Consider the following 23673-nt stretch of genomic DNA (forward strand, 5'->3'; position numbering starts at 1 on the left):
GTAATTGATTGATGGTATTCCCTGTGAATTTTCTTGCAAGGTTTTAACTTCGTACTAAAAGAATTAGTAAATGCAATATCCTAAGGTTGACCTCTATTTTGTAAAGATATAACAATAAAAAAAAAATTATCCTACTACTTTTATATAAAAGACCTCAACACCTGTGGGAAGTGTTGATTTTCCTTCTCAGCTTTTCTAGCCTGCCCCGAAATATATGAAAGACTTTGAGCACAATACCTGCATACCCTTATTCCCTGACTATTATTCTCTATTTTCATTAAAAATGTCATGTCATTATTAGAATTATTCAAGGAGAAGCGCTATGCTACATGCTGTTTTCTTTATGTCATTTTTCACTCATGTTATTAAGGTTTTTTGGTTGCCTGCTTCTTAATCTTCTAAGCTTTTCAAAATCTCAACCTTTCACTTCTTTAAATAATTAATTTTCAGTCTTCTTTGCATATGACCTATCCAATGTGAACATATTTACTCATTTTTCCTTTAATATCTTTGATTACGAAACTTTTTCATTGTATCAATATTTCATCAAATCAAAGGTAAACGAAATCTTCGATTGTGTTCTCTATAGAAAAAGTATGCATCCAACCAAATGAAAACAGATTACAAATTAGTGTGAGCTTAATTTAACATTAATTTGATGTGTGCTAGGGGTAAATGATATTTGACCTATGTCAAGCCTTCCAGAGAAATTTTCATATTTTTCTTTTCCCCCGTTGTGAAAGTAAAGATATTATTTGATCTCACTAGTGAACAGTGCTTTCACAAATGGCACAGTCAGCCACATGCATAATACAATAGTAGTATGTTGCTTATATTTAATGCTCAGATTGTGATGACTATTTAACAAATGGATGGTTTGGATGAACTTACGTTTAGGATCATTTCGATGGTATATTCAATTCCTGAGGGCCGAGTAGCATAGATTTGTGTATTTTATACAATTATATGTTTATGACCGCTAGATATCATGAAATGGTTAAAAGTAGGTATTTGGTGGCATTCTGGGATCAACCTCTCAATTTAGTCTCAACTTGAAGTGGACCGCCTTGCTCAATGTAATTATTTCTTAAGATCTCACTTGTGGAAGATGCATAATGAGGAATGTAATTTTGTATATGATGTGAACACTTGTGAAAATGTGCATCATTTCTTGTTGCTTTGATTCATCACCTTGACTCAAAAGAAATGTAAAATGTTGGCAGTGCAAGTCATATTTTTTCAAAAATAGAAATTACTACAAATTTTCCCTTATGAGCCATATGTGATTCTTAAATATAAGATGTTAATGTCTGAAGCCACAATTTGAGTGAAATTGGACTTTAGGTAGTCATTGACTCATTGTAGTCATTTTATTGAATTGTTAGGAGTATAGAAATTGAAGTTCTTGTTAGAGTATACCTTAAATGCACTTGTTGGAGCATCTCAATGCAAAAAGTTGCTTTAGTGGATTTTAAAGGTTGTCATTAAATCACATTTACTTTTTGTTCCTCTTTATTATTGTTTGTTTTGGTTCTATGTTTTATAACAAAAAATTGTGATGTGTGGATAGTATGAAGAAAGAGATGAAATGAGTGGATGGGAATTGATGAGAATTGTTGAGCGAGTGTGAGACCATTTCCAAAAAGGGAAATATAGCAACTCAGTGGGAAGGCCTTGAAAGGTAAATATAGAAATCTAGGAGGGACGGAGGAGTAATTTAATATGACTTTCAAGTTCCAACTTGGTGATCTTTGCTAAACTACATCCATCTTTTTTGACATCAATCTTTATATAAGAAGAAATGGGTTACTAGTTGGTTTTGTACTAATACCCTTCCTTTTGGACTTTTGCTATGATTGCAGAATATTTCCTTTCATTTGCGTTTTAAATTAGAGCTTTTCCCCCTTTTTCGAAAATAATTGTGTTTGGGGTTCTGTTATCGGTTTAAGTGGAAAAGAGGAAGCGTTACTTCATTAGACGATTAATTATACAAGAAATTATAAATCTTTTTTTTCCGTTTGTTAATGGACATTCAATAGGAGCTAGGTGTGGAGGGAAGTTATTAACAACTTTTTCATGCATGCGTGACTTTCATACCAAGTTTAGAACGATTAATGATATGAGCCCAATTATTTTTCAACTTTGACTATCTACTATAGATTGGGTTGATGTTTTAATCTTTTAGGTCGAACACCATATTACTAATACTTAGAGCTGTAAACTAAGTACTGTTTCTCATTTCAAAGCTACCAACTGGCATATGTTTTACCTGATTGGTTTATACTTTATAGTTAGTGCAAGTTGTAAATTGTAAAGCGTTAGAATTTTTGAGCATCTGCTTTCATTTGTTTGGTGTGTGTGCGTACTCTTAAAAAGGGCTTTGCATAACTTTCGCTGCAATAAGAAATTTGAAGGTACCCAGATATTCAGTTGGCTGTACGACCTGTGTCTCATGCTTTTTATATATTTGAAAGCTCCGTGAGAGAGAAAACATGAGGCATCACCTGTAGTTGAGCTATTTTGCCTTTTATCAAGTAAGGAGAGGGTGTTTTAGATTAAGTTTCTAAAGCTTTTGGCTTTCTGTAATCTATATTGGTTTTTTTGGCCAAAAAGTTGCATCGAACTGCCATAGTATAAGGGTTTTTACAAATAGTTAGAATAATTCTTAACTTATCACTTAACACTTTTGTTTGACGGTTATTGTGATATTCAAAAGTTGAGTTATGAGTATGATCTTGAAAAAAAAAATTCTTGTCTTTTTACCTTTTACCTACATGTCAATGGGATTAAAGATCATGATAATTGTTAAATGACTGTATTGATTCCTTAAAACTGTCTTATAACATAGTGGTGTTCTGAAAAAAAATAATATTTGAAAAGATGGTTGTTTGTAAAAGGCTATATATATATATATGGTTAAGTTCTAGTGAGAACCAAGCTTATATGAGAATCGTGAGAATCAATCTCTCCAATAAAAATTTGTTACTTTTTCACAGAAAAGGTGTTACTTTTGCAAAAACAAAAAATATTACTTATGTTTTTAAAATATCTGGTACTTTTTAACAAAAAAATATTACTTTCAGAAAAAAAATATAAGTACAAAGTAACACCTTTTTTTCGAAAAGTAACACTTTTTTGTGTAAAAAGTAACACCTTTTTGTGAGTTTTTTTAAGAATTTTTTTAAAGTTAACACTTATTTGCCTAAAAGTATCATCTTTTTTTTTTCAAAAAAAAGCAACACTTTTTTATGTGAAAGTAACATATTTAGTGAAAAATAACACTTTTTTGTCAGACACATTGGTCTCACGGTTCTCATATAAGGTTGGTTCTCACTTGAACTTCTCCCTATATATATATATATATATAGGGTTAAGTTCCAATGAGAACCAAGCTTATATGAGAACCGTGAGAACCAATCTCTCCGGAAAAAATGTGTTACTTTCTCATAGAAAAGGTGTTACTTTTGCACAAAAAAATGTTACTTTTGTTTTTACAAAAATCTAGTACTTTTTTAACAAAAAAGTTACTTTTAGAAAAAAATATAAATAAAAGGTAACATGTTTTTTCAAAAAGTAAAACTTTTGTGTGTAAAAAGTAACACCTTTTGTGAGTTTTTTTTCAGAGTTTTTCTCTTAAAGTAACACTTATCCTTAGAAGTATCATCTTTTTTTCAAAAAAAAGTAACACTTTTTTGCCTAAAAGTAACACCTATTTAGTAAAAAAGTAACACTTTTTGTCAGACAGATTGGTTCTCATGATTCTCATATAAGGATGTTTCTTACTTGAACTTATTCCTATATATATATATATATATATATATATATATATATATATATATATATATATATATAGTATCATTCCTCAATTGTCTTTTTTTGTGGTTATTATAATTTTGTTGGCTGCTTAGTTGATAATACGATTGTATCTACCTGTTTTGATGGTTAAATCATCTGGTAGCTGATATATATCTTATTGGAACTTTTAGGGTTTGATATAAATGAACTGCTACAAGCAGCTCACTCACGTTGGTTGAAGCCGGCAGAAGTGCTCTTCATTTTGCAGAATCATGCAAACTACAAGATAACTCAGGAGGCTCCTCAAAAGCCGCCTAGTAAGTATTTCTACTTACCATGTCGGTGCCATTCTTTTATCATATTCCTTAAGACCACTGACCTAGACTTTGGCAGGTGGTTCTTTATTTCTTTTCAACAAGAGGGTACTCAGGTTTTTCCGAAAGGATGGCCATAGTTGGCGAAAAAAGAAGGATGGCAGAACTGTCGGGGAAGCTCATGAACGTCTCAAGGTTGGTTTGCTTTGTTGTGTCTGGTTTTGATTATGATGTTACTATGGTTGAAAAGCTTTCTCTTAGTTGGCACTTATGCTTGAACTTTGTTGGGGTTAAATTCTTTTATCAGTGTGAAGTTTTTATGGAAAATGAGCAATCTCATCCTGTAGGTGATCCAAGAATTTAGCATGTATTTCAGAGAATCATATATTGCCCTTGAGATCATCATTATTTGTTAAAAACTTCTGCTATTTAATTTCTCTCATAATATGAAGAAAGAAAAAATTCAGTTTATCAACAAGGCTGTGTTTAGTTTCTAACAAATGCAGTCTTCTAAATTTGTAAATTTTAAGGAGTCATTTAAATTAAAAATTCTCAATTTTATATCAATTGGATAAATGCAATTTGATGATTTTATATTATGTGCATAAGATTACTCCTCAATATGGGGCACAGATGATTTTGTAGGTAGTTATTGAGGATTTAGTTGCTAACTTCCACGGTCAATGCAAAATTTTGTTGGAGCTCTCCGGCTTCTTGCGTAAATGTTAGATTAGTATGCTAGCTAATGTCAATAAATATTGAAATGTGCAACTGCAGTTGCTGCAGAGCTCTTATTGGTTTTGTTTAATGTGACCTTTGCCCGTTTCACATTTTCTTCCAAGCACTTATTGTGTTAAAACAATATTTTTCTAAAATGGGGATTGTTTGACCCTCTTTTTTTTTCACTTTAATGAAGAATTTCTTCTTTTTTTCCTTGCATGCCGGAAACTCTTTAAAAAATTAATCTTTGACATATGTTACATTAGCATATGTTTCTCCTTGTAACTCATTTTTTGTTGTCCATGTTGATTTATTTAGTTGTAAATACTATTTCGTCCCTTTGATTTTGCTACATTCTTTTATCTTGATTTTTCCATTTAATTTTGCTACAATTTTATTTTTGGCTTTGGCTCCATATTCTCTCTCCTAATTCTTGATGATATTCGGGTGACCTTTGATTTATTTAGCGATGACCTTTGATTTTGCTACATTCTCTTATCTTGATTTAAGCCAACAAAAACTTTGTTGCATGTAGCAAACTCAAAGGAACTAAGAGAGTACTACTTGCTTGTCCTAGCAACACATCTCAAGAAGGCCTATGTAAGGGTGAGATATCACACACTCACAACCATGTGGGAGGAGGGACAATAGTAGATATATAGAAAAATAAGTAATTAAGACCTTTAAACTAACCATGTGACTCAACCACCCTACCAATTGTATACCAAAAGGTTATCGCCACTAGTGCCTCTAACTAAAAAACCTAAAGCAACTAAATGAGCACTATAAAATTGCGGAACCACTATTACAATCCCAAAAAGGAAATTTTGTTGGCTTAATTACCACCTTTATGCTCTCGTGCCTTGTGCCTTACAATTATTATTGGGCATTTTTTCTAGCCAAGTCAAGATGTAGAAATAAATTAAACAAAGAAAACTTAAGAAACCACCATCTATGCGAGCCACCCCACCATTGTTAGTCAAAATTCAAAACCACCCCTAGCCAATTTCACCTTTCAAACAAATTTATTTTGGAATCTTAGCCTTCAAATCTACTATTTTATGGAGGTTGAGCTGAGAGGAGGTCCTTTATTTGGGAGAGGGATCACCGTGGAAGTTGTTAGATTTATGATTGGGGAAGGGTATTGCTTGCTATGTTAATCGAATTCGGTATGAATTCGAGTGAGACGACTCATTTCTTTTGAAAACAAAGTTCATGATTTTGGTTCAAAATCAAATGTCAAAGAAGTGTCGATGATTTGAGATATTTTCTTGAGGTGATATGAAGAGTGTGAGACTAGAGCAATATAGGTGGCTTTTTTGAGATGAAGAGGAGTTTGGACATTATTGATTTACGTGTGTCTAGTTTTGGCTTGTTGTAGTTATATTATGGTAGAGATTTTTGATACCGGGTTAGGGATGGAGATGGAGGAGTTGCTGATGGCTGGTCAATTGTGTGTGGGCTATGAGGGAAGAGGGAGGATAGAGAAGGCTGCAAGGGAGAGGAGCTAGGAAAGATAAACTGTATCTTAGAGGAAATAGTTGGTTAAGGAGGGTAATTATAAGGTTTAGGTTGTGTATTAGTTAGGGAGTAGGTTAAGACGAATTATGAATGAAGGGGGAGTATGTTTTGAAATTTCACATGCCAAAAGTTAAAAGACTCCTGAAGTGGACAAATAAGAGATAAACTAAAACAAAAATTGTAAGCAAACAAAAAATACGCGAGTATACATTTTTCAAGTACTGAAACAACAATAAGTGAATGGAAATAGAAGATTTATAATTTATGAACATGGTGAATTGGTGATTGGTGATTGTTGACCTGTTGCTAGGACCCTTTACCTCTAATACATGTGTTGAACCCTCTGCACGCTGACATGTTTAGGACACTTTGACTGGTCAATTTGGTTCAAAATGTTGAGATATTTCATCAAATAGCCAAGTCGAATACTTTGTCATGTAACTTATCATAGTGATTTTATTGGGCTATTTGGGGTATATGTTTCATTGAATCTGCTTGTTTTCAAGCTGTTGTCTGATCTTAGTGACGCAATGGTTTGAATTTCAATTTATGTATGGCTAGGTAGGAAATGCTGAAGCTTTGAATTGCTATTATGCCCATGGAGAGATCAATCCAAATTTTCAAAGGCGAAGTTACTGGATGTTGGACCCGTGAGTTCACTGAACCCTCTATTGTTCGATCTGGTTTCATTGAAAGTGATGTCGTGTTCATTTAAAAGATAAAATCAGGCATCTCTGTGGAGTTTGTTTAAGGTACTCTTATATAATTTGGCAATTGTCCTTGGGAAAGTCTCTTATAGCATGGTTGCGCTCTCCTTGGATTATTGTCACATTAGCTGGAGCGCTGGAGCTAACCAACTCATTTGGCCAACTAGGTGCCATTAGTTCTGTTTCAAATGGTTGACATCTTCTAATTTTCTAACAAAAGATTATCTACTGCTGCTGTTGAAAACTGCTAAAAACTGATGGAGGATTATGAATTTACAGCATGCATGGCTAGTCTAATTATTTTATGCTCTCTTTGTAGGGTGTACGAGCACATCGTTCTTGTTCATTACAGAGAGATCACAGAGGTATGTTGAGAAGAAAGGTGGATATCTTTTTCATTGTGAACCTTGGCAAACTGCTGGCTTATGATAATTCTTTGGTTTCATTATCTAAACTTTTAAATGTAGAAGTGTCTTAACTTAAATAGTTTTTTTTATTAATTTCCTGATGCTATTCACTGACAACTTCTTGGCACTGTGCCACTATGGCTCTAGGAACATTCATAATAACAGGATTTTGGGATTCTTTTTTACTTTAATGTTGCAACTTATCAGTTTTTTTTCTTGTCCCCATTAAAAAAATATCTTCTCTATTGTTGGGTGATGGGTGTAACCAACTCCTTGGTTCATAAATATTCTGTTTTCAGACTTCTATGATAATCATTGCTTAAATGTTTTACAGGGGAGGCTTAGTTCTGGACCTATTGCAGAATTGTCGCCGGGAGCATCTTTAACCTTCAGTCAAAGCCCTAGTGCATACTCTATACAAAACTCAGAATCATCTAGTTTAAGTGATGTTTATGAATCATACCAGAGTCACTCAAGTCCTTGTTCGATAGAAGTCAACTCAGATGCAGCTATGGGGAAAGGGATTGGCTGTTTAAATGGGTCAAATGTTACTGGAAATTCAAGTGTGGCGTCTAATTTTGATCAGTGTCTACGTAGACTAGAAGTACAACTGAGCTTGGATGATGACGACAGCCTGAAAAAATATGCTCCAGTTGATGGTCAGGATGGGAGTGAAGACATATTGACTTTGGATGATCTGTATGGCAGTAGTTACACTGGAGAGTTGACTTTTTCGGATGATCCTTCACAACAACAGGATTCAGGTTCAAAACATTTCTTTTTTAATTACTTTTGCTAATAGTAATATGACATTTATTGTTCAACATTTGTTGCAATTTCTGCAAGTTCATCACTGTTACAGTTTATTAGATAAGAAATTACAAAAGGTGAGGGGGCAGGACGCAGGTAGCAAGAGTCATTTACATGTAGCAATCCTTTTGATTTCTTTCCATTTTACTTTCTGATTTACTACTTTCTTGAGACAGCACAGTTCACATTATTTGAATAGTAAGATTCCGAGAGGCAATATCAAAAGAACCGAGCTTATTACTTACCTTAAATGTTCTGGTAATTCTATATTCCTGTACGTTGCTGTATGGCCTATTTCTCAGTGTTTCATTGTGGATGCGAGTAATAGGCTGGGGAATCATTAAGCAACTTCTTCTGTTTAGGGTAGATGATGGGTGATAATCGTGTGATCTAAGATCTTTCACTTAGCTTCATGAAGAGGTGAGAGGTGATAATATTAGTGTCGGTTAGCACCTTCTTTGCGGGTATCAATATTTGACAATTAGTCGCCACTACTCTTAAATATGGACCAAATCCAAGGTTTTTGAAACATACACTTGGAGTGATTTCTTTCTCTTCTAGCTTTATAGAATTAAGTGTGGGTGGCAAGAATGAAGAGTGGCTACTGGGTGTGATCAAGGTGTGCCTCTAAAGCTAAAGGGAATATTTTATCGAACGATTGTCAGATAAGCGCTAATATAGCGCTACTATATATATCAAAATGTTGGCTTTTAGAATGGATCATAGTAGGACGATGGGAGTTGTGGAAGTGCAAATGCTTCGATGTTAGATTGGGCATACCGTAACAAATAGAATTCAAAACAAAGATATAAGAAAGTTTAGGAATTGCAAAGATTTGGGAAAAGATAAAAGACAATCGTTTAAGGTTGTTTGGGCATGTGCAAATACGAAGTTTTAGTGAACCGGGAAGGATAATAGAAAGCTGAAGCTTGGGGTATTCAAAAAGAGGGCAAGCTAGACCAAAAATGAGTTGGAGGGTATGAGTGGAAAAGGCTATGAAGGATCTAGATTTACAAATTCAAATGGTAAAAAATGAAAATGAATGGAGAGGAATTCGTGTGGATGACCATTGAAATTGATATATTAGTTCATTTAGCTTTGAGATTAAGGCTGTTGTGTTGTTGTTGCTCTCGTATTTCTGGACGTGTTCGTAGAGAGTAAGTGTAAACTGGTTGCTTTGATTAGATGCACCTATATGTTTTGGTCCTTGGTAATTTGACTAAATTCTTGTATAAAGTTGGAAACAACATCAATTAGGCCTTCGTCCTTTGTCCGTTGTCATCCATCATTTGTTGATGTTCCATATTCAGTTAGCTAGAAGATATTAGTCTTTTCTTCTCCAACATAGTGCAAAATATTACCTATTTCAACTTATTAGGGATTGCTTTCTTAAGGTTTTTTATCTTAGCACGACCAAATATAGGCTATGCATGTGACGCGACAATTGACTAAAACCACATATTTTCACTATAATCTCCAATTCTTTTGCGATTTTGAAAAATGTTGGTATATTGTGCTATTTGATGGTTAATATAAACAAATTAATCAGTGCTAACTTGCTTTCATGTTCCCTTTTGAATTTACCTTCATAATAGGTGTCTTGTCGAGAACCTCTCATAGATATTTTTAGAAAAACAGACGCTTGAACAAATATGTCACGATTTAACATTGGATGCTCGAAAGTGTTTCCAGATGATGGATAGAATGGTTTTTCTTTCAAACGTTATTACCCTTATTAGGGTTTTGCAACGGGCATGATAAGGGTCGGGTTGGGCTCTAGTTGGGCCGGGTCGGGCCAGGCCTTACAAAATAGGAAACGGGCATTTAATGTGTTGGCCCCATCAAGCCCAGTCTGACCCGACCCGTTTATCTTATTTCTTCAATTTTTTTTTGCACAAAGTCATTTTATTAAATTTCATTACTTAACTTTATGTCCTTATAAAATGTGTTCTCGGCTTTTCTTGCACATGTGTGTACTTATACTATATATTCAAATCTAGGTAGATAATCTTAATAGATACACAAGGAGAAAGGAAGCACAAACAACAACAATAAATTTCTATATTCATAACTGATATAAAACATGGGGCTTGGAATAGGATTTGAAAAAAAATGAAGACGAACGCTTTTGTCATTTTTCCATTTACCAGTCACCCACCTTTCCCATTTAACATATGCTTTTCTCCTCATACAAATACAACTTAATTGGATACATTTTATTCAACCCTTATCTAGCCCATATTCTTTTATTTCAATATAATCCTTATTCATCCCAACCCTTTTAAACCCTTATAATAAAGGGCTAGATCAGGGTCCCCAACGGGCCCACGGCCCGGTGCACATGCCTAACTCTTATTTATCCCTGCTTATTTAGTATCCCCATGAAATCATATCTCTCTATAGTGTTTTTAAAGGTTTGATTGGCTTTTGAAGTAATTTCAAGTCACTTCCTAGCAAGGCAACAACTCTGGGACAAAAAATTTTTTGGCCCTCAAATTTCATTTGAGAAGTTAATAATATAGCAGCACAAAATATATTACTTATAGTATAGAGTACTATTGGAAATGTCTTACCTCCATCTTATCAAAGGTCTAGGGATCGAATCTGGACATTTTAACTTTTTTAATATTGCAACATGTCTACGCAGGTTTATCCTTCCCAAGGTGTCATTAATGTTTTTTCTTTTGCAAATAATCTACCAATGCTCAGCATATTATCACTTGTTGAAAATCAATACGTTTACATTTTTCTATAATCAAGGTAATATGAATATCTTACAACTTTCAAGGTTTCAACAACCTTACAAATGGGTGATACTCTCAATTCACACCCCATTAGATTATGTCAAAATAAAAATTTTGAACATTTTAAAGTATTGAGAAAAAAAGGGAATCAAAGACAAGTTGAAAGATGTAACGCAAAAGCTTTAAAAAGGGACTCATACAAACTTATATTAATATTGAGCTTTTATTTTTTTTTTCCTGAACTTCAATGTAAGTTTGGTCCTAATTTTCTAAAAGTGTGTCCTACAATTAAAATTTTAAGTGATCATTTATTATTTCTTATATCTTCTATCTATCTCACTCTCAAACATTTTTTTTTTGGCAATTACGAGAAATATATTAACTCCAAAAAACCTTTTACAACCTAGGCTATAAAAGGAAAAAAAACCACTTCCTTAACACGAAAAAGGAAGCACAAAAGCCAAAACAAGAAGGCCAAAAACAAAGCCCCAAAACCCGACAAAACAACTATATAATGAGTCTAGCCTTCCTAACATCATCAAGCCTTGAGGCTAACATAAAAGAGAACATTCTTTGTTACATGATAAGGAAGAAAGATTGCCCCCTTAAAGATGCGCGCATTCCTTTGGAGCCACACCTAATACAAAATCTCAGTCCACAACATCACAGTGATACAAGCCTTTGCACTCTTCCTCTTACTAAGCTTACTCATCAATTGTACAATATTAGCAAAGGAAAGAAGCCAAGGAAAAGAAAACACAGCGGCAACATGAAGTTGTAAATCACGGACAAAACTACAAGTCCCAAACAGATGATCTCGATCTTCTACATTCTGGTGACACAGCACACACCTACTATCACACATAAATCCCCATTGGATAAGCCTATCTCGTGTAGGCAAACGATTTTGGAGAATTTGCCATAAACAAAGAGCACTTCTAGAGGAGGCTTTGTTATTACACCAAAGGGATCTCCAGGAAGGCTTAGGGTTAGTAGGGAGTTTAGCCAAATAAGCCTTCTTGATATCAAACTTACCCGCCACACCCCATTGTTGAAGCTCACTCCAACTAGAAACATGCTTCCTACTATCAATGATGCGGGCTAACATCCAAGAAGCCGAGCTAGGAATCAAGTAATGCATAAGATCAACTCCCTTGATGTAGTAATCATGAACCCATCTAATCCAAAGCCTATCTTTCTTGTAGGCCAAAGCCTACAAACTTTTGAGAAGAGCCACATCATTCCAAACATGAATACTACAAATGTTCAAGCCACCATACACACGAGGCATGCAAATATTTTTCCAAGCAACCCTGGGCTTAGTCCCCTTCTACTTATCCAAGGCCCAAACAAAATTATTACACACCTGATCAACCATATCAATAATACGCCGGAGGAGGACAAAAACATGGGCCCAATAAGAATGCATACCATGAATAACACTTTTCACCAACTGTACTCTACCAGCCATCGAAAGCTTCCTACTAGTCCAATGAGTAACTCGAGCAGTGATTCTATTAATAAGAGATTTACAATCATTAAAATCAAGCCTCTTAATAGAAAGAGGGAAACCCAGATAACAAAACGGGAGAGCCCCTTTGGGAACACCAATGCCATTAAGAATACAATCTTCATCATTAACGGGAACACCAACAAAGTAGATAGCACCCTTGCTACTATTGATATGTAAACCAGAAACACAAGCAAAATCATTGATCACCTCTCTCAACTTTACCAAAGAAGAAATATCAGGTTGAGTAAAAATAAGCAAATCATCAGCAAACAAAAGCTCCATAATACCGGTCTTCGCACATTTAGGATGAAATTTAATATCCCCACCTTTAACCTTCTTAAGCATCCTAGAAAAATATTCCATAGCCAAAGCGAAGAGGAAAGGGGACATAGGATCTACCTGCCTTAAACCTTTCTTAGCAGCAAAAGGCTTAGAGGGGATACCATTAACAAGCACAGAATAAGACACGGAAGAAATACACCTCATGATCCAGCCAATTGATTTAGAAGGGAAACCGAGCTCCTTCAGAACACTCTCCATAAAAGACCATTCAATAGAATCGTACGCTTTAGCCATGTTAAGCTTGAGCATACATCTAGGACTAACATGGGCCCAGGAATACCCTTTAATGAGCGCAGAAGCTAAGAGAACATTATCGCTAATCTGTCTCCCATGAATAAAGCCAGATTGCGCCTGATCCACAATGTCACATACCACCGTCTGAAGCCTAGAGGTAAGGATCTTAGCAAAAATCTTGTAAATCACAGAACAACAAGAGATTGGCCTGAACTCCTTAACCTGAGAAGCATTAGCAACTTTGGGAACAAGAGTAATAGAAGTGAAATTAGCCAGGGGGAACATAATACCAGAGCAGAAAAAGTCATTAACAGCATCTAAAACGTCAAACTTAACAATATGCCAAGATTTCTTAAAAAAGAAAAAGTTAAAGCCATCTAGCCCAGGACTTTTATCATCATCAATACCATGAAGAGCCCACCTCAACTTCAGCTGGGGTAATAGGACGAATGAGATTCAGGGCTTGCTCATGAGAAATTTGTGGACCATCTCTCATACCTTGAATATCAATGCCTAGAAGAGTATCAGCACTAGTACCCAGCAACCCTTGATAGTAATCAACAATGATAGAAGCAATCTGCTTCTGATCCGTAACTAAACAACCATTACCATCTTTCAAAAAATCAATTTTGTTATGACTAGTTCGCTCCTTCACCACACTATGAAAGTAGCGAGTATTCAAATCACTCCTTAAGCCACTGGATTTTAGATTTTTGACGCAAAGCTGAAAATACCGTTGCCACTTCTTAAGATGAAAGCAAGCATCCTTTTCAAGCCCATGTAACTCAGCATCAAGAGGGGAAGACTGAAGCTGAGTTTGGATATCATCAAGCTTCCCTTGCCAAAACAAAACATTATGATGAACCTGAGAAAATTGCTAAACATGTAAAGACTTTAAGCCCCGCTTAACACACTTCAACTTATGCCATAAACACTCAAGAGCAACACCATTAACCTTAGACCTCCAAGACTCCTCTACAATTCCCAAGAAATCCCTATGCTCAGCTAGGTAATTAAGGAAGGGAAAAGGCCTTCCCCTACCACAATATCTACCACCCACCTGACATACTAGAGGGGTATGATTAGAAATACAATGATTAAGATACTGGACAACAGTGTCAACCTTTTCCACCCATCGATCATTCACAAAAGCATGATCAATGCGAGAAGTGATTCTATCCTCACCGGAAGCTTTATTGTGCCAAGAAAACCAATGCCCAATAGAACGGGGGCTAACAAGTTGAGCATCCTCAATACGCTGAAGGAAATCCTGCATCTCATAATCAGAAACAAGACGACCATTAGATCTGTGAGTAATATCAAAAACAGCATGGAAATCACCCATGAGACACCAAGGCTCCACCATATTTTGACTAAGAGCAACAATACCCTGCCATAACTCTTTCTTATCAGCAAGACTATTAAGTCCATACGCCACAGTGAACCAGAATCTAAAACCAGACTTCCGAACAGTTACATGACAATGAACATATTGCAAATGGACCTGATCGACAACAACATCAACCAAAGCAGGTCTCCACCCTAAAAGGATACGAACTCTATTATGAAACTGCTGATTACTATACCAATACCAAGATTTCGCAATAGAAGAAGCAACACTTTCAATCCGATGCCTCTTAACATGAGTTTCAAGTAAACCGCATAAACAAATATTATTCTGCTGCAACCATGAGCCAACACTCATGGCTTTAGAAGCCTCATAAAGACCTTTCACATTCTAAGACGAACAATTCATTCCCGAGGGATGGAATAAGGGTATCCCAGCACCTTCGTCATTAATAGATCCCACATCATAACCCCTGCGATCCTCACTACGCAACACCTGAGCTCCTGACTTCTTTCTATAAGACACATGGGTCCACTCACTCTTATCAATACATGGTGTAACAAAAGGTGTAGCCACCTTCTGCAGGTTAACAACCTGCTCAACAACCTGCTGCTGCTGTCTAGGAACAGAAACCCCCATAGCCTGTTGCCCAACCTCTCCACTAGCCCGTTTTCCATTACCAACAGCCTGCTGCCTACTACTCCCATCTAGTCTACCCTTCACAACTTTAGTCCTCTCATCACAAATATGTCCTAGCATTTGACACTTTTGACCAAAGTGTCAAATCCACTCAATGAAGGAGGACTGCTCATGAATATGTCCTTCCTCATCCGCCACCAAGAGAGTCTTAGGTAGAGGCTTAGAAACATCCACTTCCACCAAAAGACGAGCATAATTGACCCTAGTTTGATTAGAAGTACACCCATCTGCAGCTATAGGGACACCAAGCAAACTCCCAATTCAACTCAAGGACTTAACACCCCAAAATTTAGTAGGCAAGTTAAGTAATCGAACCCACACTGGCACAGCGCGAAGAATATCACGTTTAAAGTCAAATTGATCATCCCACTTCCTAACCAAAACAGGTCGTTTACCAAACATAAAACTCCCCCCTCCCCCCCTAATAAGCATCATAACATCCACCTCCGAGTTACACTTTACCAAGAAGTAGCCATCATTATGTAAAATAACAGAGATATGATCAAGAACAGGCCATTTAGACTTAATAAATGCACTAAACACAGTCAAACTAGGCTTATAGCCAACCACAAACATTGCACAAGGATATTGCCACTTCAATTTTAAACTAGCAACTTCATCCCTATCAACTATAGCACGACTTACACCATTGGAAATAGAAGGAGCAATGAAATTCAAAGGCATACCATCTGAAATCGAAAGATTTTGCAACGCATCAGGTCCTTGTACTCCAGCAGCAACAGAACCAACATTAGCCCTAAGAACCGTAGTAGTTGCCAATGGAACAGTAACCTGGCTTTGCAAATCATCCACAGTGTCCAGTCGAGCCTCAAATTGGCTTAAACGCTGCTCCTTTTCAACCTTTCTATTTAAAGATTCAACCAAAGATTTAAGCCGATCAACCTCCAACTGCATCTCAGTCATGGAATTCGCATTCAAAAAGCTCTGACCCTCATCAATGGGTTTCAAAGATTGCCCAGCCTTTGCCTTGGAAACACTTTGAGAAAGCTGCATGACCTTCCGCTTTCCTTTCCCTGCAGAATTAGGTGGATTCTTCCTAGGTTTACCCATGGAATCAAGAAATCAGAGGAGACGGAAAAAAAATCGCACAAAAAACGCCCAGCAGAAGCTCTAAAATCACGAAAAATTCACTAATGAGAGCTTCTCTCACTAGATTCTCTCTCTATAATACTTGATCATAATTTTGCACCATCATTTCAATGAAACTGTTATTTTTTATCGCAAAAGGACGTTTAACACTTGTACCAAAGAAAAGCTTTACATTAAAGGAGGGTCCACCCTTTTTGTTATTCGCATAGGGCCCTCCAATTCTTTAAGATGGCACTGATGATTAAGGATAAGGGAGGAGAACATAATTATTTGATCGAATGGTATTAGTATGCTGATTTAAGCTGGGAGGTTTGGTTCTCGGGAATATGTGATCTAGATATTCTTCTTTATTTGGAAAGTATTTGGAGTTACTCATAAGTCAGATGCTTTATAGCTCCAGCCTCTAAGTTGTTACAAAATAGCGAGTGATCCCAAAATCTAAATCATTGTACACGGAAACTTAGATGTCATTTTATAATTTCAACTCTAGATTAGGTCAATTTGCATTATCAATGCAATAATATATGCCCATGTACATTATCAAATACTAATACCTTTATCGCAGAGTTGAGATGTGTAAAAGTAGCTAGATACATTGAATCTTCATGGAGAATCCCCTATATGGAGAAAATGTGCGTCAGGATCCATTCTTGGAAGATACAAGGAACTTCGCTATGTTCCAACACCAGCAGAACTTCATGAAAGTTGATGGGCCAGATGACCAGTTCTATGACTTAGTTTGAGTTTTGTTAGAACTATAGATTCTTAGCCTAGAAAATGGACAACCTTGACTGGGCCAATATGTGGGCAAAGCTAGAATTTGCTGGTTGTCTGTTCAGGTTTAGCAGTATCACTTGGATAGGTCTGAAATTGTTGCAGAGTGACTTTCAACCCAATTTATAAATTAGCCTTGTTGAGTCAAGTAGCCAATTCTTTGTTCATGCTGCATCCTTCACCCTTAATGTAACAATCCTTTGCAATACATAATGGACATCTATGCTCTATAATCGATTCTATTGCCTAAAGTAGATTTGAAGCAACACAAAGGAACTTGCAAAACACTATCTGTCTGTGTACTGCAGCTCCCTACATAATGTTCTCCAAAAAAAATTTTTACATCTGCTTTTGGCCCATTTTTTTATAGATGCTGCTTTTAAGAATTATAATAGTTATCTTGTCGCACAACCACATGAACACATGTGTTAGTAGCGTTTGTCGTGCTTTTCTATAGTGTTACTAGTTCTAAATTCAAGATTGTTTTTGCTTGGTCTTAATTATAAATTTTACACCCCCTCAAAATATATCATACATTGTTAGCGACAGACGGACAGGGTTATTATCAATAACTGCATAGAGATCCAGGGAAATAAGTCTCTAAAAACTCATTTCTTTCAGGTGGCATTGAAGTGCATCACCATTTTACTTCTGGCTTGGCACAAAGTATTGAAAATGGTGGATCCTTCTTTTGGAATGATGCCCTGTTTAGGGATCCTCTGGATCTGAAGGCAGAAGGGAAAAAAGGAGATATCCTTCATGCAAATGTAAGTTTCCCAGTTACACTTTTAACTTTTTTACTACTGGTACATGGGTTTTTCCTCAACCACACATCTTTCAAACTGCTCCCTCCGCTTTGGCACACGAGACTCATTTGTTTTTTGGCGCTATTCATCAATCACTCTTAATTTGTGTTTTGTTTTTAATCTATCAGTTAAAACATAAACAAGTAGAATTTGTTTTATTCGTTTCAATATAAATTTTATATAATTTTTAGTTATATACAATCAGAGATTATTATGGATTGAATTTGTGCATTTAAAAGTGTGCCAAACTCAATGATACACATTTCAAAAAAAAACTTATGATACACATCCTGGAAAAGATAGAGTATTATTTTTTTGAACTGTAGAAATTTCTTGGTTTGTTCTTGAGATGTTTCTTAAAATTTAAATGTTAAATCAAGTTTTTGATTGATGTTTCTTGGCCCATGGCAACATGATTTTAGTTGATAAACTCTGGACTACAAAACAGAAAAAGTCTAGTGAAATTCGAACATATCTCTTTGAATTGTTAGGATTAAGGAGCATGTTGATCACCCTAGACACAGCCTTTTGCTTTGTGTGGAGGTTACATAGATTGGCATTGAAATAAGTGAGAATAGATCAAGTCATGCGAACAAATTGTAAGGTTGTAGAAGCAAGCTGATCATAAGACCTTAACACAAGTATTTGTGTTGAGTATTGATTGCTTCAACTCAATTGTTTTTATGTTTTGTTTTCTTTTCCTTGAAGTTGAGAAACTATGGGTCTTTGTTTATTGTAAGTAATCTTGTGCTGTCATTGTTTTCTTGTGTTGAATCTTATTTTCATCTTTTGATATCACAAACCTCCCATTAGCTGTTTGAAGGTTTTGCTTAAACATGGGCAAAGTTGTCTCATTCTGGAGCCTTCTTTTTTTGTTGTTGTTGATCAAAACCTTATCTGAGAATAATTACATGTCAGGGTACAGATCTATCTTCCTCTAGGAGGCCAGTTGAACATCAGCATCAAAATTTTGGAGCTCTCACTATTGGAAAATGTACATCCTCTTTCATGACTTAAAGCTGGAAAGGGTCCCTTCCCTGGACCTAATCCACTGTAAACATTAAAGACGGAACTACTCTAATGGCCCTTTATGTTTGCAACTGTTGAAATAGGGACTGGAGCAGACAAGGAGACGAATACCCTATATTCTTCCTCTCAAACATATTCTGCCACCCCAGAGTTGTCCACCATGTTTCTTGATCCAAGCTTTGGAGTGTCTGTTGGCACAGGTTCAGGTTTGACAGTTCCAAAGGAGCAGAAATTCATCATTCGTGAAATATGTCCGGAATGGGGATTTGCTGATGATTCTACTAAGGTACATTTGAGGCTGTCACAGATTCTCAATAGTAACAATATTTGGGGATGTCACTGTGTTGTGCATGAGTGTTGCACATATTAGGATACTTTATTATCTGATTGTGTCTGGAATGTTTTATTTTGATTTCTCGGTCCTGTTCTCTTTGCATTCCCCACTTTTGTTTTTGTAAGGTGAGGACTGATTTGGGCTGCTTGCCATTATTCATGTCACAATGCTTTCAGGGATGGTGTAATTCGTAGCTATTATTTTACGCAAGATCATGATAAAATCGCTTTTACTTGTAGGATATCAAGGTTCATCATTCAGTGGCAAACTGTTTATAGTAGAGGAGTGTTTAATCAATAATGTATTTATTATTTTCTGATGCAGGTCATTATCATTGGATCTTTTCTTTGTGATCCCTCGGAGTCTGAATGGTTTTGCATGTTTGGTGATGTTGAAGTTCCACTACAATTTGTCCAGAATGGGGTCCTTTCTTGTCAGTCTCCCCCTCATCCTACAGGAAAAGTGACCCTCTGCATCTCTTCTGGAAACCGAGAGTCCTGCAGTGAAATTAGAGAATTTGAGTACCGTGATAAGCATTCTGCAAGTGTCAATAGTGATAAACAAGGAGAAACAAAAAGAAGTGCAGAGGAGATGTTGTTACTCGTTAGATTGGTCCGGATGCTTCTCTCTAATTCACCTCTACAAGGAGGAAACAATTGTTTAGTAGCTGACATTCCAAAGTGTAATGATGATTTGTGGAATCAAATCATTGAAGATCTGTTAGTTGGTGGAGCTACTTCGATTAGCACCCTTGATTGGCTACTACAGCAACTTCTGAAAGACAAGTTGCAGCATTGGCTTTCCTCCAGATACATGGAAAGAGGACCTGGAGACTGTTTTTTGTCAAGAAAAGAACAAGGAATAATTCACATGATTTCTGGTTTAGGCTATGAGTGGGCTTTGAATCCAGTTTTGGGGTGTGGAGTTGGCATAAATTTCCGTGATATAAACGGCTGGACTGCCCTGCACTGGGCTGCAAAGTTTGGAAGGTAAATCTAACCTGTAACATTTGGACTGCTGTCATCATTGGGCATTAGTGAGCAGGTTTTAAGATGAGTTATTTTGACCTGTTGGACCTTTTTCAGTGTTTGGTTGTTGACTCATTCAGATTCTCACTGTTGAGATGTGTTACAACTTTCTGGTCATGATGCCTATGCATTAGGATATGCTATATATAATGAACTTTTATTAAATTTATATTATTAGAACTTTATATTTTGATAACATATTAGAACTTATAGGAACTTATAGTAGGAGTTGTGAATGCAACTTTGAAAACCCTTCAAATAAGTGGAATGTTGGCCTGTATACGGGAGGACGAGCATTATTACTTGATTTGATGATGGGGAAATTAAGGTGGCATTAATTATGTTTATCTGCTAGTTAGACCTGAGGATTTTTACTCCTTAGAGATTTCACTTGAATTTCTCTCTGACTCTTTGGGATTTGGGCTTTGGTGGTAGTGTTATTATGGTGCCAAACTTTTGAAGATATACTGACTTTGAATCTTGTTCAGTGTTTTAACGCAAGATTATTTCTGTGTAAACTCACAGGGAAAAGATGGTAGCTGCTCTTATTGCTTCAGGAGCATCAGCCGTGGCATTGACTGACCCCAGTTCACATGATCCCACTGGTAGAAATGCAGCGTACATTGCTGCAAAATATGGGAACATGGGACTTGCTGGTTATCTGTCAGAATTGGCTCTAACTAGCCATCTCTCATCCCTCACTCTGGAACAAAGTGAACTCTCCAAAGATACAGCTGATGTTGAGGCTGAATCAACTGTTATTAATATATCAAAGAAAAATGTGAACTCAGCTGAGGATCAACTTACACTTAAACAAACCTTGGCTGCTGTTAGGAATACTGCTCAAGCTGCTGCTCGCATTCAAGCTGCATTTCGTGCACATTCCTTCAGAAAGAGACAACTTAGAGAAGCAGCTTGCTCAAGGGCTGATTCTGATCTAGATGATTATGGTTTCACTATTAATGACATTCCGGGACTTTCTGCTGCATCAAAATTGATTTTCCATAATATGCATGATCATCATAAAGCTGCATTGTCTATTCAGAAAAACTATCGGGGTTGGAAAGGCCGGAAGGACTTCTTAACTCTGCGCCAGAAAGTAGTGAAGATACAGGTATAAATGTCTTCCATGTAGCATAAGATATCAGCTCTTGCTTCATTATCATCTTTTTGAAATGCCTACTGGTTTATGTACTCCTATAGAAATAGTTGTTTGCACTCACCTTTTGGCTGTTCATGTTGTCGTTGTTAAACTGCCACTTCACCTTTCTCTTGCACAAGCTCTCTCCCTTATTCTTCTCTTTCGTGTTATCCTACATCATCATTTACCTTGTGGTATAATTCTGTACATCTTTTATTGTCATGGTTTTTATGGTGATCATGATGCTTCTATCATCTTTTTCCTTGTCATACGATTTGGCGAGGGATAATAGGAATGGGAACCGGAATTGTTTTTACACTTTAAAACATATAGGAATTGCTATATCTTATTATCTTCTATTGGCAGGCCCATGTAAGAGGTTATCAGGTTCGAAAGCAGTATAAAGTTATATGTTGGGCAGTTGGTATTCTAGACAAGGTTGTACTGCGTTGGCGTCGTAAAGGAGCTGGTTTGCGGGGATTTAGATCAGAGTCGGATTCTGTTGATGAAGATGATGAAGATATTATCAAGGTCTTCAGGAAAGAGAAAGTTAATGTCGCTATTGATGAGGCTGTCACAAGAGTGCTATCCATGGCTGAATCTGCTGAAGCCCGCCAGCAATATCATCGAATGCTTGGAAGAACACAGGAAGCTAAGGTATTGATTTTTATACCTATCAAATTTCATGACAATGTGTGCTGTATGCTCATTGATATAGGTGGTGAATTGTAGTTACTGTCATTTTGGGAGATGTCATCATTGTCTGCAGAATTTGTTGTTCTTTTATCCTACCATCATATTCCAATTAGTTTGCTAACTTGTTTAGGCCAACTTACGTAAGATTGTAGAAACTTGAAGGAGCGAAGTTGGCGATATAAGTAGAGACCGAGGCGAAACTTTATTGGGGTGGACCAAGGCTCCGCCCCCCTGAAGTTTCCAGACTTGTGTGTTTTAGGCTAATGAATAAGACATTAGAACAAGGTAGCTAAGTTGGTTTTAGGGCAAACTTAAGTTGTTGAGAGTAGGTTGTGGTTTCAAATCCCTTCACAAAATTATTTATTGATTCTATTTTTTACTACATAAACCAAGGTAACTCAAATATAACCCTTTAACCCCAATAAAAATTGTTATGTTGTGCACCTAATAAATTTAATGAGCTCTGAACCAGAGTACTTGACAATTTTATTAATTTGTTATCAGAATTTTTGCAGTGGTGAAAAAATTTCTGGGTTCAATTACAATATTTTCTTATAAAATGAACCAAGAAAACTCAAAATATAGCTCAACTATAGCTTATTAAGCGCAATAAAAATCATTCTTAGTACACCTTATCCCTTGTATTGCAGGCTGAGCTACGAGGCGTAACAAGTTCAGGGGCTTCAGTTTTCCGAGATGGCGTTTCCTACATGGATAACGAGGATATCCCCACCTTCCTTGAAAGTCTTGATTGATCCTCATCTGTACGCTGTTATGAAGATTTGTCTAACTACAGCTTGCTAAATCGGTTTGATTTGATTTTAGTTTACTATGGTTAATGGTTAATAGGTATATATTTCGAATATATAGTAGATGTATTGTGTTCTGCTAGTCCACCATGAAGATGTAAAAGTTAGATGTAAATTTCTGTAAATAATACTTGATGTATCAAATAATTTAATTTTTAATCAAGTAAAACATGTTTGTTTAATATATTAAATAAAACTTGCTTGCTGCAAGTGAATAATGGACAGTAAAGGATATCTTTTGTTCTGTATGAGTGTTGTTTGTATATATAGATGTGTTTGAGATTGGCTGCCAATTTGCTTTGTCAATTAAAGTAGAGTTATTGTGAATGTTGTACTCTATTATTTTGTGAAGAAATTTTTATTTATGAATGAAATTTAAATATATTTATAGTTTGCATAATATTAATGGATGTAATTAGATTCTAGTAAATAATTTCATAAATAATTATCATATTAAAGTCTAAAACTCGTTATTACAATACGAAGCAAAATTCAATCAAATACACAAAAATAAACTTAGATTCGTTTTAGACCCTAATCCCAAACTGGATCTGTGAAATCCATAGATCTGAATCTTGGTCCTGAAAATTTAGACCCACAGATCAGTATATGGATTCTCCTTTTAAAACAGATCTGGTCCAAGTGCACTTGAACATGGTCCGGATCTGGATTCTCCTTTAACAACGGAACTGTAATTCATGGTTTGGGGCTAAGGTTTTCTAGAAACAAGGGAGACCCTTCTCTCTAAAAGACGGACTATATCGTTATCATTGGAATCACTGAGGAAGCATT

General features: G+C 36.0%; 1 protein-coding gene across 2 annotated transcripts in view; it reads left to right on the forward strand.

Annotated features, from left to right (window-relative positions):
• Positions 1 to 23077, forward strand: part of LOC130820631 (calmodulin-binding transcription activator 4-like) — a 23793-nt gene extending 716 nt beyond the window's left edge. Inside the window, exons 2-13 of one of the 2 annotated variants that reach the window (XM_057686079.1) lie at positions 3987 to 4112; positions 4189 to 4304; positions 6912 to 7000; positions 7377 to 7422; positions 7799 to 8228; positions 17660 to 17805; positions 18763 to 18838; positions 18957 to 19159; positions 19532 to 20196; positions 20761 to 21349; positions 21743 to 22033; positions 22723 to 23077. In XM_057686079.1, the coding sequence (XP_057542062.1) occupies positions 3987 to 4112; positions 4189 to 4304; positions 6912 to 7000; positions 7377 to 7422; positions 7799 to 8228; positions 17660 to 17805; positions 18763 to 18838; positions 18957 to 19159; positions 19532 to 20196; positions 20761 to 21349; positions 21743 to 22033; positions 22723 to 22827 (2882 nt within the window). In that variant the 3' untranslated portion in view covers positions 22828 to 23077. The remainder of the gene's footprint in view (positions 1 to 3986; positions 4113 to 4188; positions 4305 to 6911; positions 7001 to 7376; positions 7423 to 7798; positions 8229 to 17659; positions 17806 to 18762; positions 18839 to 18956; positions 19160 to 19531; positions 20197 to 20760; positions 21350 to 21742; positions 22034 to 22722) is intronic. The other variant, XM_057686080.1, reaches the window with a different exon arrangement.
• The last annotated feature ends 596 nt before the right edge of the window (positions 23078 to 23673 follow it).

This window comes from Amaranthus tricolor, chromosome 8, assembly GCF_026212465.1.
Source record: "Amaranthus tricolor cultivar Red isolate AtriRed21 chromosome 8, ASM2621246v1, whole genome shotgun sequence".
Taxonomy (NCBI): domain Eukaryota; kingdom Viridiplantae; phylum Streptophyta; class Magnoliopsida; order Caryophyllales; family Amaranthaceae; genus Amaranthus; species Amaranthus tricolor.